Here is a 14,431-nt window from a genome sequence, read left to right on the forward strand (position 1 = left end):
ATCTTGACTTGTCATTATCTCAGGAAATGAGCACTGCTGAGCGCTTTAATACCAGCAGCAACATCACCATCACCGTCCTGGATGGAGATGACCAGTACCCACAATTCCTGCCCTGCCTGCTACTTTTTCAGGATGAGAATACTCGCATCTGCACCAGCCCTGTGTACACAGTCAAAGTCACAGAGGGGGAAGAGGTCAGTTGCTAAACCCTCCCTCTATCAGGCCACACACATATCCATAGTGACAGTGTAAGAAATTATTTTGGTGGCAACTTTCACTGTCTAAAAAGTCAGAGCATTTACGAAATTTTGGGGGCACTTTAAAAAAACAAGTAATTAGTGCATAAAACTGCTGTTTTTAAATGTGAAATGAGCCCAGATTAATGCATACAGTAATCACCACCTTGTGCCAACATGAGTAAATAAAAAGCATAGTATTGCTATTATCAGTGCATTTATGTAACAATGCTGTTTGTGTATGTTATAGACGGAAATGGAAATTAAATTAATTGAAACAAAATGATGGCTTAATGTAGGATTATTGGCCTATATTGGTAAATATATATATATATATATATATATATATATATATATATATATTTCAAAATCTCAGGGGCAGTTTTTCTCAGATGCCCTTTGCCCCACCCAATTTTCAACACTGACTAGTGTTTTATTGGAATGGTCATTAATGATGTCCATATATTATCCACTGACTTGATCTTGGTAAACTTAAAAACACAACCAAGAAGTAGGACTGACAAATGTGTGTCACGTTGCAGGACATTGTGTTGGATTTTTCTCCTGGTCCCATTCATGCAGTGGATGGAGACAGAGGCCTCAGCTCTGCACTCAGCTATGCCATTCTCTCAGGTACCATACACCAACGCAAATTAGCATTTATTCAAATGTGCTGTGCTTACATCTGTAACTATAGTAACTATGTTCTGTGTTCATGCTAGGAGACGATGACGGGCGTTTCCTGATGGACGCAGAAACGGGGGAGGTGAAACTGATTCGGGGGATTGGAGACAGACTCGCAACTCCAGAGCTGCATCTACAGGTCATGGTAAGACTCAATGTTCGCAGTAGGCTTGAAATACATCCACTCCACACTTTTATTACTCCCAATACCAATCTCACTGATTTGTCTTTTTTGTCTCTCTGTGTCTTGCATCCAGGCATATCAGGACGACGACCCCAGAAAATATTCTGTTGCTACAGTGTTGGTCCGAGTTCTGGCTGTGAACAAGTTTTATCCACAGTTTGACAGGATTGAATATCAAGGGTTTGTAACTGCCGGAAATAGCCCCGCCTCTCTGGTCTATACCTATGGCAGCAAAGCGCTGATGTTACGTGTACAAGATCAAGACTTTCACCATGTATGCACCACACTTTACTCAACACACATGCCATATACACCCACAGTGCAACAATTCTCAAAGCAGTTCTGTATGTGATTTACATTGTCACCTACCCACCTCCTTTTACTCCACAAATTGACAGGGTTTCAATCCCATGATCCACTTCACCTTCAGTCCTACATCCAATCACACAGACATCTACCAAATCACACAAGAGGGTCTTCTGATCGCTAGGACCAATAAACTTCAAGCAAAACAGAAACACATTCTAGAGGTGAGACTCAGTGAAAACCTTTTGTTATCATTTGATTTGTTTATTCAATTTGATTGAAAAGACAATACCAGTGGTTTTTCATATCGTAGCTCACCAAAAAACAACATTATATAAGCTTACATTTGGCATCCTTTTTTTTAATCTCATTTAAATACTGTAAGTGTTTAGAAATATTTCATACATAGCATGAAAGCAATAAGATGGCGATTATGTGATAAAAAGTCCAAATACTTTGCAGGTAACGGCTATAGACCAGGACTCAGGTGATGCTACTTTTGCTACTGTAGTGGTGGAGGTGTTATTTGAAGGACAATCAAGTAAGGACACACTCTTACACACACTGGCATTCACTACGCTCAATGGTGTTTTAAGCCCCCAACATCTCCTTCCAGGCAGCGCTGCAACTGTTGACTTCAAGGCACTTAACCCTAACCCTAAACATAACCATAACCATAGCCTAATCGACTTCAAGGCAGCGCTGCGACTGTTGACTTCAAGGCACCTAACCCTAACCCTAAACATAACCATTGCCTAATCCTAGTGCCTTCCAGGCAGCGCTGCCTGGAAGGAGATATTGGGGGCTTAAAACACTGATAAACACCAATAAACAATGTATCTGTATTTCTGTCTGTGTACACTGCAGTCCCTAATAGTCCACTGGGAGATGAGCGTTCGATAAGCTGCACTGTGGGCAAAGCGTTGTTTCTGAGCATGGTGTTCATGACGGTATTTGGATGTATCCTGTCTATGGCGATATGGCTGAAGAAGAAACACAAAGGAAAGAGGGACCCACTGCAGAGAGGCTGTGTGGCCCAGGGCAAACACCCCAATGTGGTGAGATTTTTAAACTCTGTAATCCAGAATTATATTTACCAAAATTTGTTGGTCAGTGGTCAATTTGAGTTCCTAAAATATTTTCTACTGCATATTCTCCCTCAGAGCTTACGGTGGTTCCAACTGGTGAGTTATTTGTTTACTATCGAAGCTAATATTCGTTATATAATATATAATATTCATCATTCATTGTCCTATATTTCCTGTCCTTAATAAACTCTGTGCAGTCCACTAGTCATGATCTCCATTTCACAATTACTTATAGTTTTCTAATTAGCTCATGTCTGAACTGTCCGAATTCTAATGAAAGTAAATGGTCAGTTCATACACAGTTTGACAAAACATTCTCACCACAAGGTCCAGTTTATTAGCTGTTTCTGATGCTTTTGACCACATCTCCTGGCCTTCATCACCGGATGGAGTTTCTCAGTTGTCATGGAGATGATTTAGTTCTTGTAACATGACCTAAGTATGGAACATCACATGGCAACGACTAAACCATCTTCATGACAACTGAGCAACTCTATCAGCTGATGAAGGCCACAAGATGTGGTCGAAAGCAACAAGTAAGTTGGACCTTGTTTTGAGGATTTTCTCGTCAAACTGTTTCTAAGGTCCGGGATACCTTCAAGTTCAGTATCATACAGTCATACTGTAAGTGTGGAAAGTAAATTACTCACATTGTAATTAATCAACTCACTCACTACAAGGTTAGACTGCCTGGTTGATAGAAGGCCTGGCAATTTCAACACGTCACAGTCACACTAAACCGGGATCAATCACTGACCTTCTCTCTGCGATACAATAGTGGTTTATTTTTTCCACTGTTGTTGCTCTCCAGGTCAGTCACAATAGCAGCACGACGAACACGGAGGAAGCACCATACAACAATGAAGAATATGGAAACTGCAATCCTTCCTTCAGCTTCTCAGACAATCCTGGCACCTACACCCACCAAAACCTCCCCCCCTGCCGAGGACCCCTTCCACCCAGAACGACCGCTGCACCCGACACCAGCTTCATCCCCAATGAAACTGTTCCTAGCCCTGTGATCTTCAATAATAATGTTTCTACACCAATCAAAATCTCCTCCAGTTCTCACCCAGCCACTGTGAAGATGAGCCCCCTACGTATGGTTCAAAATGCTGCTCCACCCGAAGAAAACCCTGGCTCACCAAATGATACATCCCTTGACCATACTGAGGCACAACCTGACACCAGTCCTAGTCTTGGATCCCCTGGTGATGCTGACACTCCACTGTTCACCTGTCCTGATTTACAAACTACAGAAACAACCACCAACGATGACCCTGCTGACCCGGCTGACCCTGCTGACCCTGTCACCAGCCCCTCCTCTCAATCCAGTATTCCATGCAGTCATACCCGTATTGCTTCAGCAGAAATAGACAAACCCTTCCGCAAACCTCGTGTGAAGACCCCCCCAAATGCACCCCTACTGTCCTCACTTGCCCCAGAGCATGTGTCTTTAAAGGCCACACTTGTACACATAGATACATCTCCTCTTGATACACCTCCAGTAACACCAGAGCGAACATCTATGACTCAAAGCACAGAGGTAGACCAACCCTCCACATCACTGGACCAAGCAGAGCAATCAGAGCTGCCGGGTGGGGCTGCAGGCGCCGAAAGTCCATCTGGGGACAGGAGGCCCTCGACGAACTCGGGAAACGAGCAGGATGGCCGCGGGGCCGGGGGTGTGGATGATGATGGTTTTCTGGGAGATGAAGATGCAGACAAGAACAGTCAGGATGACGATGAGTTAGCGTCAGACGAAGAAGAGCTGCTGAGAGTGATGGCTCGTTGTAATCCCATGTTTATCACATTTACTACTAAGTGAGGTCACTATAATATTGTGTGAACTGAGAGAGACAGGGCAGACGATGAGAAGGTAAGCTGAAGATGGATGACAGAGGCCGGACACGTCATTGAGCAAGAAAGAAACGCTACAGTGTGGTTCTGCTGTACTGTAGGAACTAATGAGGCAAAGACAGAATACATATCTATATGTAAACATAGACATTTACACAATTACAACACATAATGTTGTATCATTGCGTATACGGTATGACAGGAATGAGTGACCTTGAGTGCACAATGCAGTTTAAAAAAAAAAAAAATCCATCTTGTCAGTATAAATTATGAATGGATTCATCAAGGATACATGCTCATTCATTGCAAAGTTAGTATAAGTAGAACAGCCTGAATGAACCAGTAATGAATCAAATACATTGTCTGTGAATGTCTACAAATGATAATGAGACTGTGTTTTTTTAAGGTAAATGCACATGAAATGAAAACTATTGCACTTCTATCTATGGGAGTAAAGTTCCATGCAGGCAGAATATATGACCACTGTCATCACATAAATCAGTTAAATAGCTGCGGAGTACTACTGTATGTTTAAAACGCTCACGTAGTGTACCTCTTTTAAATAATTGTACTCTATAAGCTGCCTCAGTTTCTTTCATATCATTAATCAAACCTTATTTGGTTAAACTGAAAAGAGGAGAGCAGGACAGGAAACTGAACATTCCCTGAAAAGGAAAGAAGCTTAAAAAAAAAAAAAAAAAAAAAAAAAAAAAGATTCTCCTGCAACACAGGCAAACTTCAACTTCCACGTTTACTACATAAGATAATTTTAAAAGAAGTTATTAGAATTTGGTTTAGGGTGACAGAGAAACCTACATATTGATATGTTTTGCTTTCCACAAAAATAACTTTCTTAGAACAGTAGCTTGGCTACATAATGTGATTTAACACTAGCACTTGTAATAGCAACTGCCATGTGAAAAGTACCTGATACTATTTAAGTAAAAAAAAAAAAAAAAAAAAAAAAAAAAAAAAAAAAATACAGTAGACTAAAAGCTCCAATTTTATTTGTTTTTATTGAGACATTCTTCTCAATCACAAAAACTGGACCTGATTGTTAGAGTGCTCAGCTTGCAGACCAACAACTTATTTACAGTAAAGTCTCTAGTGAAAGGGTGGTTGCTGCAGTGAGCCTGTAAAAAAAACATCATATACATTATAGTATACCATAAAAATTCTCAACAGTGGTTATAAATGGTTGAAGTGATAAAACAAGCATTATAAACATATTTAGGAGGGGGACGTGTTTGAAATGAAATTAGCTTTTTTTTTTATACAGCTTACAAAACAGGACAAAGGTGTTTCCTTGGCACACAAATTAGTTTGTTCAGCTGAAACCAACAAAAACATTAAAAAAAATTAAGAGTACATGTAATATATGTACACACAGATTCACACGCACACACACTATTAAGGTGATGAGAAAAAAAAAGAAAGGAGGCAGCTTCGAGGACAAAGCATCCATCAGTCATTAAATCAGAAATTCTTAATTCCTTCAACTAACACACAGCCCGCCCTTATGTGGGACCCACGGCTTGTGTTAACATGGATGCTTTGGGGACCAGTATAGCAAACACAGCGCGGTCCCACTAATTATACTGTATTGCACTAGTCCAAATAGTCTTTATCGTCACTGGAATTTAATATTTACTCCTCATTCCAAAACACCCTATACTCCAGCATTACGATCAATAAAGACATGAAAACAAAGCACAAGTGAATCAGAAACTACTTTTCAGTTTGGGCCCGATTACATGATTAGACAAGAGGAGTAGAACAAATTCCGTAGAACAAAACTAGCTAGACATCAGCTTTACTCTTCACAGTCCAGTGCATTGCAAAAAGAAAAGGTACGACAAAGTACTCTGTACACTGCAAACTTAAACTTGCTCTTTTAGGGTTTTATAACAAAACATGGCTATTTCATAAAATTATTCTTTCAAAAGAAAAACAAATCATCATCTAACACTGTTTGTTCTTCACCTGACCTAGAAAATGGGAAGAGTAGTGTGTGGAAGCAGAGCAAAGTCTGGCGATATATCCCAATCTTACACACAACTGAGCATGACGACACACTGTTAGCGTGTGTACACTGGGACACATTCAACAAACCAAATAAATTACTGTCCGTGGCGTTGGATTAGGCGAGCTCATCTCGTTTGAAATACTCCATCGACTGTCGGAGGACTAAGGTGGTACACAAAATGAACACAGAGTCTTTGGAGGCAGGTGTATGTTAGAACTCGTCGTGTCGAGTCAGAGCCTCTCCAAAGTCAGTCGCCTGGCTGCCCACGAACAGGTCGTACTTATCCACGATTTCTGCTTTGGTCAGGCGGCCATCCTGACGGAGGGAGAATAACACACATGATAAACCTTGTATTTGTGTCAGTACAAAAAGATTATTCAGAAAAAAAGAACTGTTACCAATACATGGAGGTACTTGTTGTCATTATGTGTTACCATAGGTATTTGGTATGTCTTGTGTGATTTGCAATTGCATCACTGGGTGCAGACAATAAATAAGATATTTTCTCATCATAGTTACACAAACAAATCCCAAAGGGCTACAACACAGACAGGACTGAGATGAAAGCCTGTATCTCTTGCATTTATCATGCTTTGTTAAGATCCTCCTTTGCAAGGTTTAAAAAAATAAAAATAAAAAAAATATGCACAAAACTAAGATATGACTGTTTACATTACGCGCCTGGGACAGAAAGACATGAAGTGTCACACAATGGTTTTTACAGTGAAGCAAAGGTAGGCATGAAACAAACATTTTGAGTGAGTTGCTAAAAGCAAACTCATTATTTCATAAGTATTTGTATGAATCTAGACTTTAATAGTTGTATGTGCTTCTTTGAGTGTCATATTGTCATTGCAATATCAAAACATTCTACCACTACTTGTTGCACATACTGTAAAGGCACACTTAAATTAATACTGTGGTTTCACATACGCAGTTCAATTCCACCCCCCCCAATATTCAGTGAATAAGACAGCACGTCAAATTCATTAGAACTTGTGCATTTCTCATGAAATTTGAAATAATTTACAGTTCTACAGTACGTACTTTGTCTGTATCCGACTCATAGACCAGATGCTTGGCCTCGGCGTCAGCATGGTCATAGTCACTGGGCAGGATCCAGTCTCTGGTCTCCTCCTTGTCCATCTTTCCGTCTTTGTTTTTGTCTCTGAATTCAGTAAATTGTTCCTTCTCTGTCTTCACCCATTCAGGTTCTGTGGCGTCTCCCTCCTGGCTGTACATGTCACCTAGAGCAAAGAAAGATGGCATTGATGATGTTGCAAATGATCATTTCATAGGGGTTCCTCAAACAATGACCAATACCTTAACTGTGTATTATCCATCTGCATTAGTGTTCCACCAGTAACAACCCACAATTGTGTGGTACAAATTGATGATGCTTAAAGGACAATGGGCTAGAACTCACCTATGTACTCGTCTAAGTCTATTAAACCATCTCCGTTCTTGTCAATATCTTCCATAGTTTCCTATAGTTAGAAAAGAGACCACAGGGCAGTGAGAATGGATTTTAAACAGTGTTAGGGTCATCATTTAACACCTGTGTGCGTTTGTCACTCACCAGCACTACAATGTCTTTCATGTGATCGTACTCCTCGGGGTGAAGGAAGGCTGTAAACTCCTCCTTGTTGGCTTTCATGTCATTGTCTTGGTCGGCCATTTTGAATCTCCTCTCATCGCGATTCATCATCTGCCTGTAACTGAAGCCATCATCGGGGTCGGGATCATCTGCAAGTCAAAGGTCACAGCTTTGTATGGAGTGTGCATGTGTGGCAACATAAATGTGTGTCCATGCAGTACACAGGTGATACTTCAGGGATACATCAAGTGTATAAAAAAAAGATTGTCTGCAGCCATACCAAGAATGTATCCGTATGTGGCGTTCTTGTACTCCTCCCAGGACACCACCTCATCCCCATTGAGGTCATGACTCTTCCACTGTCGATCCACATCATCGTAGATCCACCTCTTCTGAGCATGCTTGATCCACTTCTTCATCTCCTCAGCGGTCACATAGCCATCCTTATCCTCATCTATACGTTCAACCAACATGCTGTAGATAAATGAAAGAAATTTGGCAGACGATCAGTTTGCTCCCTCACATCATCCGGTGGTGTGCCACCTCAGATTAACTTGACTGCTCCTTGAGGAGAAACTAGGTAATTAGCACAGTGACTTCATATTTTCCCAGTATTATAAGAACAGATATGCACAGTCTCCCTGACATGCATTCTTACCCGAGCCTCTCCTTGCTCTCCTCTGGTGTGAGCTGATCAAAGGTCTTGGCCTCCTCTTGTCCCAGAAAGGCTTCATGGTCATAGTCAAAGTTCTCCACATCATCATGCTCTCGGTTGCTGAGGGGTTCATCGTGGTGAACACGGTCCTTCTTCTCTGTGGGTTTGCTGGTGGCGTAAACCACACAGAGAGCAAAGCACATTACAAGTGGTCGCAGCTCCATCCTGCGTACGTGCAAACGCTGTCTGAACTAGGGGTAAGAAGAAGACACCAGGAAGCTGTGGTTATTGCTCAAACAGGGCATTCTGGTTAAAACATTGTATTACATATCTTAGTTAATCGTGCCCTTCTGTACTACTTAACTCTGTGCATACAAGTTTAAAAGTGCATGACTCAGTGCAAGCAAATGTGAGAGGGGAATTGTTGGCTAATCTGTTCTAGCTGATGCAATCCCTTATTTGTCCCACCTCTGGTATGCTGTAGAAGTTCACATCCCATAGAGTGTATTAACACTAGCTCAACAATTCTCAAAAATATTAACATTATCATTCATGTAAAACAATTTATACATTATTTAACTAACATTTCAAATCTATCATTAGGTACAACTAGCATAGCTAAAACCAATGCAGTATAATACAACTGCCCTGCAATTTAATCCTACATTCATAACAGAATGTTATGGTTAACGCTATGTCTAAGCTGTTTAGAGTGATTCACAAGAACATATTCAAAAATCATCTGCTAGCATTCCAAGTTTGTATAAATAGAGGGTAACGTTATTGTTATGACAGCAGCAAATTGAATGCAGTATTTAGAGGGGAAAAGATTATTATTTGACAATTTCAAAATCTCTACCTTGCCACTCTCAATGTAACTTAAAGACGCTCATTGCTAACGTGGCTGCTTTCGTGTGACACGGCACAGTATCTGTAGTCTCACTTTTGCACGTCGCGACAACTTAGCTAGCTAAATCTTGCCATCGTGTTTGTATAACGAGTCAGTAGCAACAGCTTGTGGCCGTTATTTCCAATTAGTTAGCTACCGTTAACATCCAAAATCAAAGGTTGGGGACTAACATTCGACTGGCTAACCTAGCGTACCGTTAGTTTTACCTGCTGAGCTGCAATTTCACTCGTCCAGTGAAAGCAAATAAGCAATTATTTAATGTCCGTATTGCGTCTGTCTAAACGCCAACAATATGAGACACATTTTATTTACTTTTTGAATTTTAAACCACAATTTATAAAGAGAACTCACCGGTGTCTTCAGGGAAGTTCTTCGATGCAGTTTAAGTCCCGCCCCCTCGGAAACACACCCATGCACTTCCTGTGCTAAAACGCCAGCCGACCAATAAGGCGCTGAGAAGGCGAGTGCGATGTCGCTCGCTCACTGGTCCACTTTAAGGGAGCATCGGTGATTGGATTGGCCGAGAACCGCCACGTCCTCAAAGTCAACAAAACTTCGCTCATTCATAAAACAAACGCCACAGTGTATGGGACAGGTCCAAGAAAGCAGCCCCAAACTAACAATTTTTTCGCGTATTATTCAAATAAACAAAAGACAAACACCATAAACTGCAGTAGAGCTTTATTTACAGTCTTGAAAGCTAAAATAAAAATGGATTTTGCCTGATTGACAGCCTTTTTCTCTGTAACCAAATGCCAAATCCACATCTCCTCAGGCAGAAATTCCACAAAGCAAAACATCAACAACAAAAACAACACAATAAGACTGAGGCCACTCAAAAGAAAAATGCCTTATTTTTGTTGTCTTTAATACAGCAAATCAATAGCCAAAGTACATTCATCATAAATCAGAAAAATAGTGACTTTGTATTTTTAAGTCAGGTACTCCTCCCTCACTTCTTTGAATGTATAAATGATGTACTATAACCCTGCAGCTCAAGCAGATTTCTCTCCCTCTGCTGGTTAAACAGTATAATGATTTATCATGATCAGAGGAAACAAAAATTGATATCATAAAAGCACAATGACAGGACTTCCTGCTGCTAAGCTGAGGTCTCCGGCCACGTTTCTGTGACTGTCCTTCCCAAGACCCTTCCTATGTGGAAAGAAAGGATTTACATGATAATTTGTACAAGACTGTTTTCCCTTTAGGTGTCATTTAGCCATATTTATGTTGCACATCAAATATGAAATTCACTTATTTTGAGGTCCAGTAAAGAAGAGGCAATACATGTTTTTGGAAAAGGAAAGCAACGCAATGTTTACATTAACACTGACGCTTTCCTGCTGTTATTGCTGAACTGTATACATTCAACTGTCTTTGAATTGTCTGTTTCAGACATGGAGTCTCCTACAGCTTCGCAAATGCTGGTGTGTCTCTACACTTGTATAGGGAGGTCATAATATGCCAAGGCCTCCATTTCTCAGCCCACTGTTGAGTCTTCCAAATCTGATTTGCCCATATCATCTTCTGTCTCTCCCTGTTGGTTGGCATTTTCTTCTTGATCGGACTGGTAAGTTGTGTTCATCTGTTCACCACTATCAACACTTCCTGCTGGGACAACACAAAAAGGCCATATTCAGGTTTTTAACAATGTAGTGCAAAGTGGATTATTTGTAAAGCTGCATAATATAAAGAGAGTTGGGTCAAGCTACTCCTAAACAGAAACATTGTATAAGAATGGGTTTCACAAAACACAAGTTAAATTAACTGTAGTAGAAAAGATAGATCACAACAGAATTTGCACCATGGGGAGTGTAGCTGTTCTGGCTGACCTGTGCTGGTTTCTCCGTCTTTCTTCTCAACGAGGAAGATTCGTTGCATCATCAGTTTCTTCACAGTGTGGCACATGTACTTGAGCTCTGGAACATTGTCTGCTTTTTCTGCAGACGTGTCAAAATCATAATGGACAATAAGTGAAAGAAAGAAAAAAAAAATACATACAGTACAGGCCAAAAGTTTGGACACACCTTCTCATTCAATGCGTTTCCTTTTTATTTTCATGACTATTTACACTGTAGATTCTCACTGAAGGTATCAAAACTATGAATGAACAGATATGGAATTATGTACTTAACAAAAAAGTGTGATATAACTGAAAACATGTCTTATATTTTAGTATCTTCAAAGTAGCCACCTTTTGCTTTTTTTATTAATAAGGGAAAAAATTCCACTAATTAACCCTGACAAAGCACACCTGTGAAGTGAAAAACATTTCAGGTGACTACCTCATGAAGCTCATTGAGAGAACACTAAGGGTTTGTAGAGTTATCAAAAAAAGCAAAGGGTGGCTATTTTGAGGAATCTAAAATATAAGACATGTTTTCAGTTATTTCACACTTTTTTGTTAAGTACATAATTCCATATGTGTTCATTCATAGTTTTGATGCCTTCAGTGAGAATCTACAATGTAAATAGTCATGAAAATAAAGGAAATGCATTGAATGAGAAGGTGTGTCCAAACTTTTGGCCTGTACTGTACATTGAAAATATATGGAGAACCTTACCTTTCTGTGGTCCCTCCTCGAACAGCACACAAGTTCCCAAGGCGTCTTACAAGAGGCAAGGACAGCGAGTCAAATGTATGTTTAACATCCTTTTTATGATCAAAATCTATTGTGGGAGTTCATGGAGGCCTTTTGTGCTGGTAAAAATAGTCAGCAACCTTATGACAAACAATGTTTATTAAAAATTTGCCTCCATTTCCATACATTCTATTGCAAAATAAGGTAATTAGTAATGTTCTTGACTCTATGATATTCGGACTTTTGAGGGTGCAGTTGGGCCATTCGTTATTACTGAAACCACAAAAGTAGGGCTGCACGATATAAGGAAAATATCTAATTGCGATTATTTTGACTGATATTGCGATTGCGATAGGATTCACAATATTGGAGGGAATGATCGTTTTTGTATCATTATTCTCATTTTCATTGAAAATTATTAACACTGAAAGAAATGAAAATGATTATAGTGTGATTTTTGCGAGGATCTATACCAAACAAAGATTTTTTTCTTTAGTCGGTACGATACAATTTGTAGGCCGAGACATCTCTGCAGCACCACAATACTCAATTCAGAATGGTTTGACACATATTTTGCCATTAACAAATATTGCACCCCCCTGCGATTTGGATATTGCACTAGTCCATATTGCAATTTCGATACAATTGCGATTAATTGTGCAGCCCTACACAAAAGTTCATCACTGGCAGTGATGACAGCATTTCAGGTTAGAAAATGACTCTTTGGGAGGTGGTGTAAAAAGACGTTTCCAACATGACCACTTGCTTTTAGAAGCGAGAAAGGAGGAGAGTGCAGTTTGTTTTAACAGCAGGCACAAGTAAATTAAGCTACACAATAGTCTGTATGCTTTTCCTTAGATTTTTAGCTGCGTTCTTACTTTCATATTCTCCTGCAAACACATATTGTCCAACCTGCATCATGGGCTTCTCGCTGTCAATGTCCTAGAACACATGGACAAAAGCTGTTTAGTAACCGCTGCAGATAGGGACCAGATATTGATGTAATGCATGATGGCCAGGCTTCTTCTCTTTCTTTACCACAAAGCATTACTATCTGATACTCACAAGAATCTTGCATGTGCCTCGACACTTGGACAGGAAGTCATTGTTGATGATACCAGAGAGCTCCACCACAACAAGCTGCTCCTAAACAAGCGAAAAGACAAAAAGAGGGATTGTAGGCCAACACAACGACACTCTCTACAAATAAAGCGTAATTTAGATTTTGCAACAGTCAAAATAGCATAGAGAAGAAAACATAAAATAATTACAATATAGTTAACTATTTACATTGCCAGGGGTCCTTACACAATATTTGGACCAGAGAATGAATATCTCAGAGTCCCACGCACGTATTTACACTCTACAACCCAAAGCAATATTTAGTAGGAAGTTTGTCCCCGAAGCTCTTACTTGAAAGGTTAAAGTTAACATAATGGTGAAATTAAACCAGTGGTAGCATAGTCCTCATTCCATCAGGACCCCCCCAGGCTAGCGTTAACTAACGTTATCCATGCTAGCCAAATGATGCTAATGTTGGTAAGTTTACCGCTGCGCTGTAAACGCTAATAACGTTACGCTGATGGTATTTCGTACCTCCTCTTCCCATTCATCTTCCATGTTGACAGTCCTGGAACAAAGATGGATGATAGCAATTAACGTAAATACAATTTTACATACATAAATCGCAGATCTTTTTATTTTTTTTATTTTACAACTTCCGCGAATCTACGGTGCCCGAGAAGCCCTCTGTTTTCGTTTTTTTTCTCTTCTGCTTGGCATAAATTCAGTTACGGGCCCCGAACAACGAGGGGCGCTGTTGCTCAGTTCTTTTGTGGCATCATGTTTTTTTTGCAAAGCCATTTAATGTGAACTGTAAATAGAACAAATAACAATGGCATCTCCCTCCCTTCGACCCACCCACCCTATCTATCTATCTATCTATCTATCTATCTATCTATCTATCTGTCTGTCTGTCTGTCTGTCTGTCTGTCTGTCTGTCCATCTGTCTGTCTGTCTGTCTGTCTGTTCTACTTATGGTTGAGTATGATTTGATCTAAATATTGGCTACCTGTAGGCACACTCATCCACATCTAACATTAATGTTATTAATGTTCTCCTGCAGGAGGCCATAGCCGAGGTGATGAGATGAGATGAAATGAGACGATTGCTACACTTTATTGATCCCCAAGGAGAAATTCATCTTTCAAAAGGCAGAGGCAACAAAAACAAGCTCACACATCAAACATATCCAAAACAAAAAAAGAAACAGAAAGCCAGATGTGAAGCATGACTAATTC

At 40.1% G+C, this 14,431-nt stretch overlaps 2 protein-coding genes across 5 annotated transcripts; both read right to left on the minus strand.

Annotated features, from left to right (window-relative positions):
• Positions 1–5,964: 5,964 nt before the first annotated feature.
• On the minus strand, positions 5,965–10,022 carry calub (calumenin b). Of its 2 annotated transcripts, none has more exons than XM_028585490.1 (7): positions 9,898–10,022; positions 8,640–8,887; positions 8,262–8,455; positions 7,964–8,130; positions 7,811–7,871; positions 7,432–7,631; positions 5,965–6,699 (listed from the first exon to the last, which is right to left on the minus strand). In XM_028585490.1, exons 2-7 carry the CDS (start codon positions 8,858–8,860, stop codon positions 6,595–6,597), a joined length of 948 nt encoding a protein of 315 aa, XP_028441291.1. In that variant the 5' UTR covers positions 8,861–8,887; positions 9,898–10,022; the 3' UTR covers positions 5,965–6,594. The 2 variants fall into 2 exon arrangements, with proteins under 2 accessions (XP_028441291.1, XP_028441292.1); XM_028585491.1 differs by lacking the exon at positions 9,898–10,022 and adding an exon at positions 9,753–9,853.
• Positions 10,023–10,210: 188 nt separating this feature from the next.
• gtf3c6 (general transcription factor IIIC, polypeptide 6, alpha) lies at positions 10,211–13,893 on the minus strand. Of its 3 annotated transcripts, none has more exons than XM_028585492.1 (6): positions 13,728–13,893; positions 13,197–13,277; positions 13,010–13,073; positions 12,114–12,158; positions 11,382–11,489; positions 10,211–11,160 (listed from the first exon to the last, which is right to left on the minus strand). In XM_028585492.1, exons 1-6 carry the CDS (start codon positions 13,749–13,751, stop codon positions 11,030–11,032), a joined length of 453 nt encoding a protein of 150 aa, XP_028441293.1. In that variant the 5' UTR covers positions 13,752–13,893; the 3' UTR covers positions 10,211–11,029. The 3 variants fall into 3 exon arrangements, with proteins under 3 accessions (XP_028441293.1, XP_028441294.1, XP_028441295.1); XM_028585493.1 differs by having other exon boundaries at positions 10,211–11,157; positions 13,728–13,890; XM_028585494.1 differs by lacking the exon at positions 13,728–13,893 and adding an exon at positions 13,545–13,701.
• Between the last annotated feature and the right edge of the window lie 538 nt (positions 13,894–14,431).

This window comes from Perca flavescens, chromosome 8, assembly GCF_004354835.1.
Source record: "Perca flavescens isolate YP-PL-M2 chromosome 8, PFLA_1.0, whole genome shotgun sequence".
Classification (NCBI taxonomy): domain Eukaryota; kingdom Metazoa; phylum Chordata; class Actinopteri; order Perciformes; family Percidae; genus Perca; species Perca flavescens.

Coding starts and splice junctions, on each gene's coding strand:
- gtf3c6 (XM_028585492.1), bottom strand. CDS start 13,751: ATGGAAGATGAATGGGAAGAGGAG. Junction 13,278..13,727: donor AAGATGAATGGGAAGAGGAG/GTACGAAATACC, acceptor TCGCTTGTTTAG/GAGCAGCTTGTTGTGGTGGA. Junction 13,074..13,196: donor GAGGCACATGCAAGATTCTT/GTGAGTATCAGA, acceptor CATGTGTTCTAG/GACATTGACAGCGAGAAGCC.
- calub (XM_028585490.1), bottom strand. CDS start 8,860: ATGGAGCTGCGACCACTTGTAATGTGCTTTGCTCTCTGTGTGGTTTAC. Junction 7,632..7,810: donor AGACTTAGACGAGTACATAG/GTGAGTTCTAGC, acceptor TCTTTGCTCTAG/GTGACATGTACAGCCAGGAG. Junction 6,700..7,431: donor ATGAGTCGGATACAGACAAA/GTACGTACTGTA, acceptor TCCCTCCGTCAG/GATGGCCGCCTGACCAAAGC.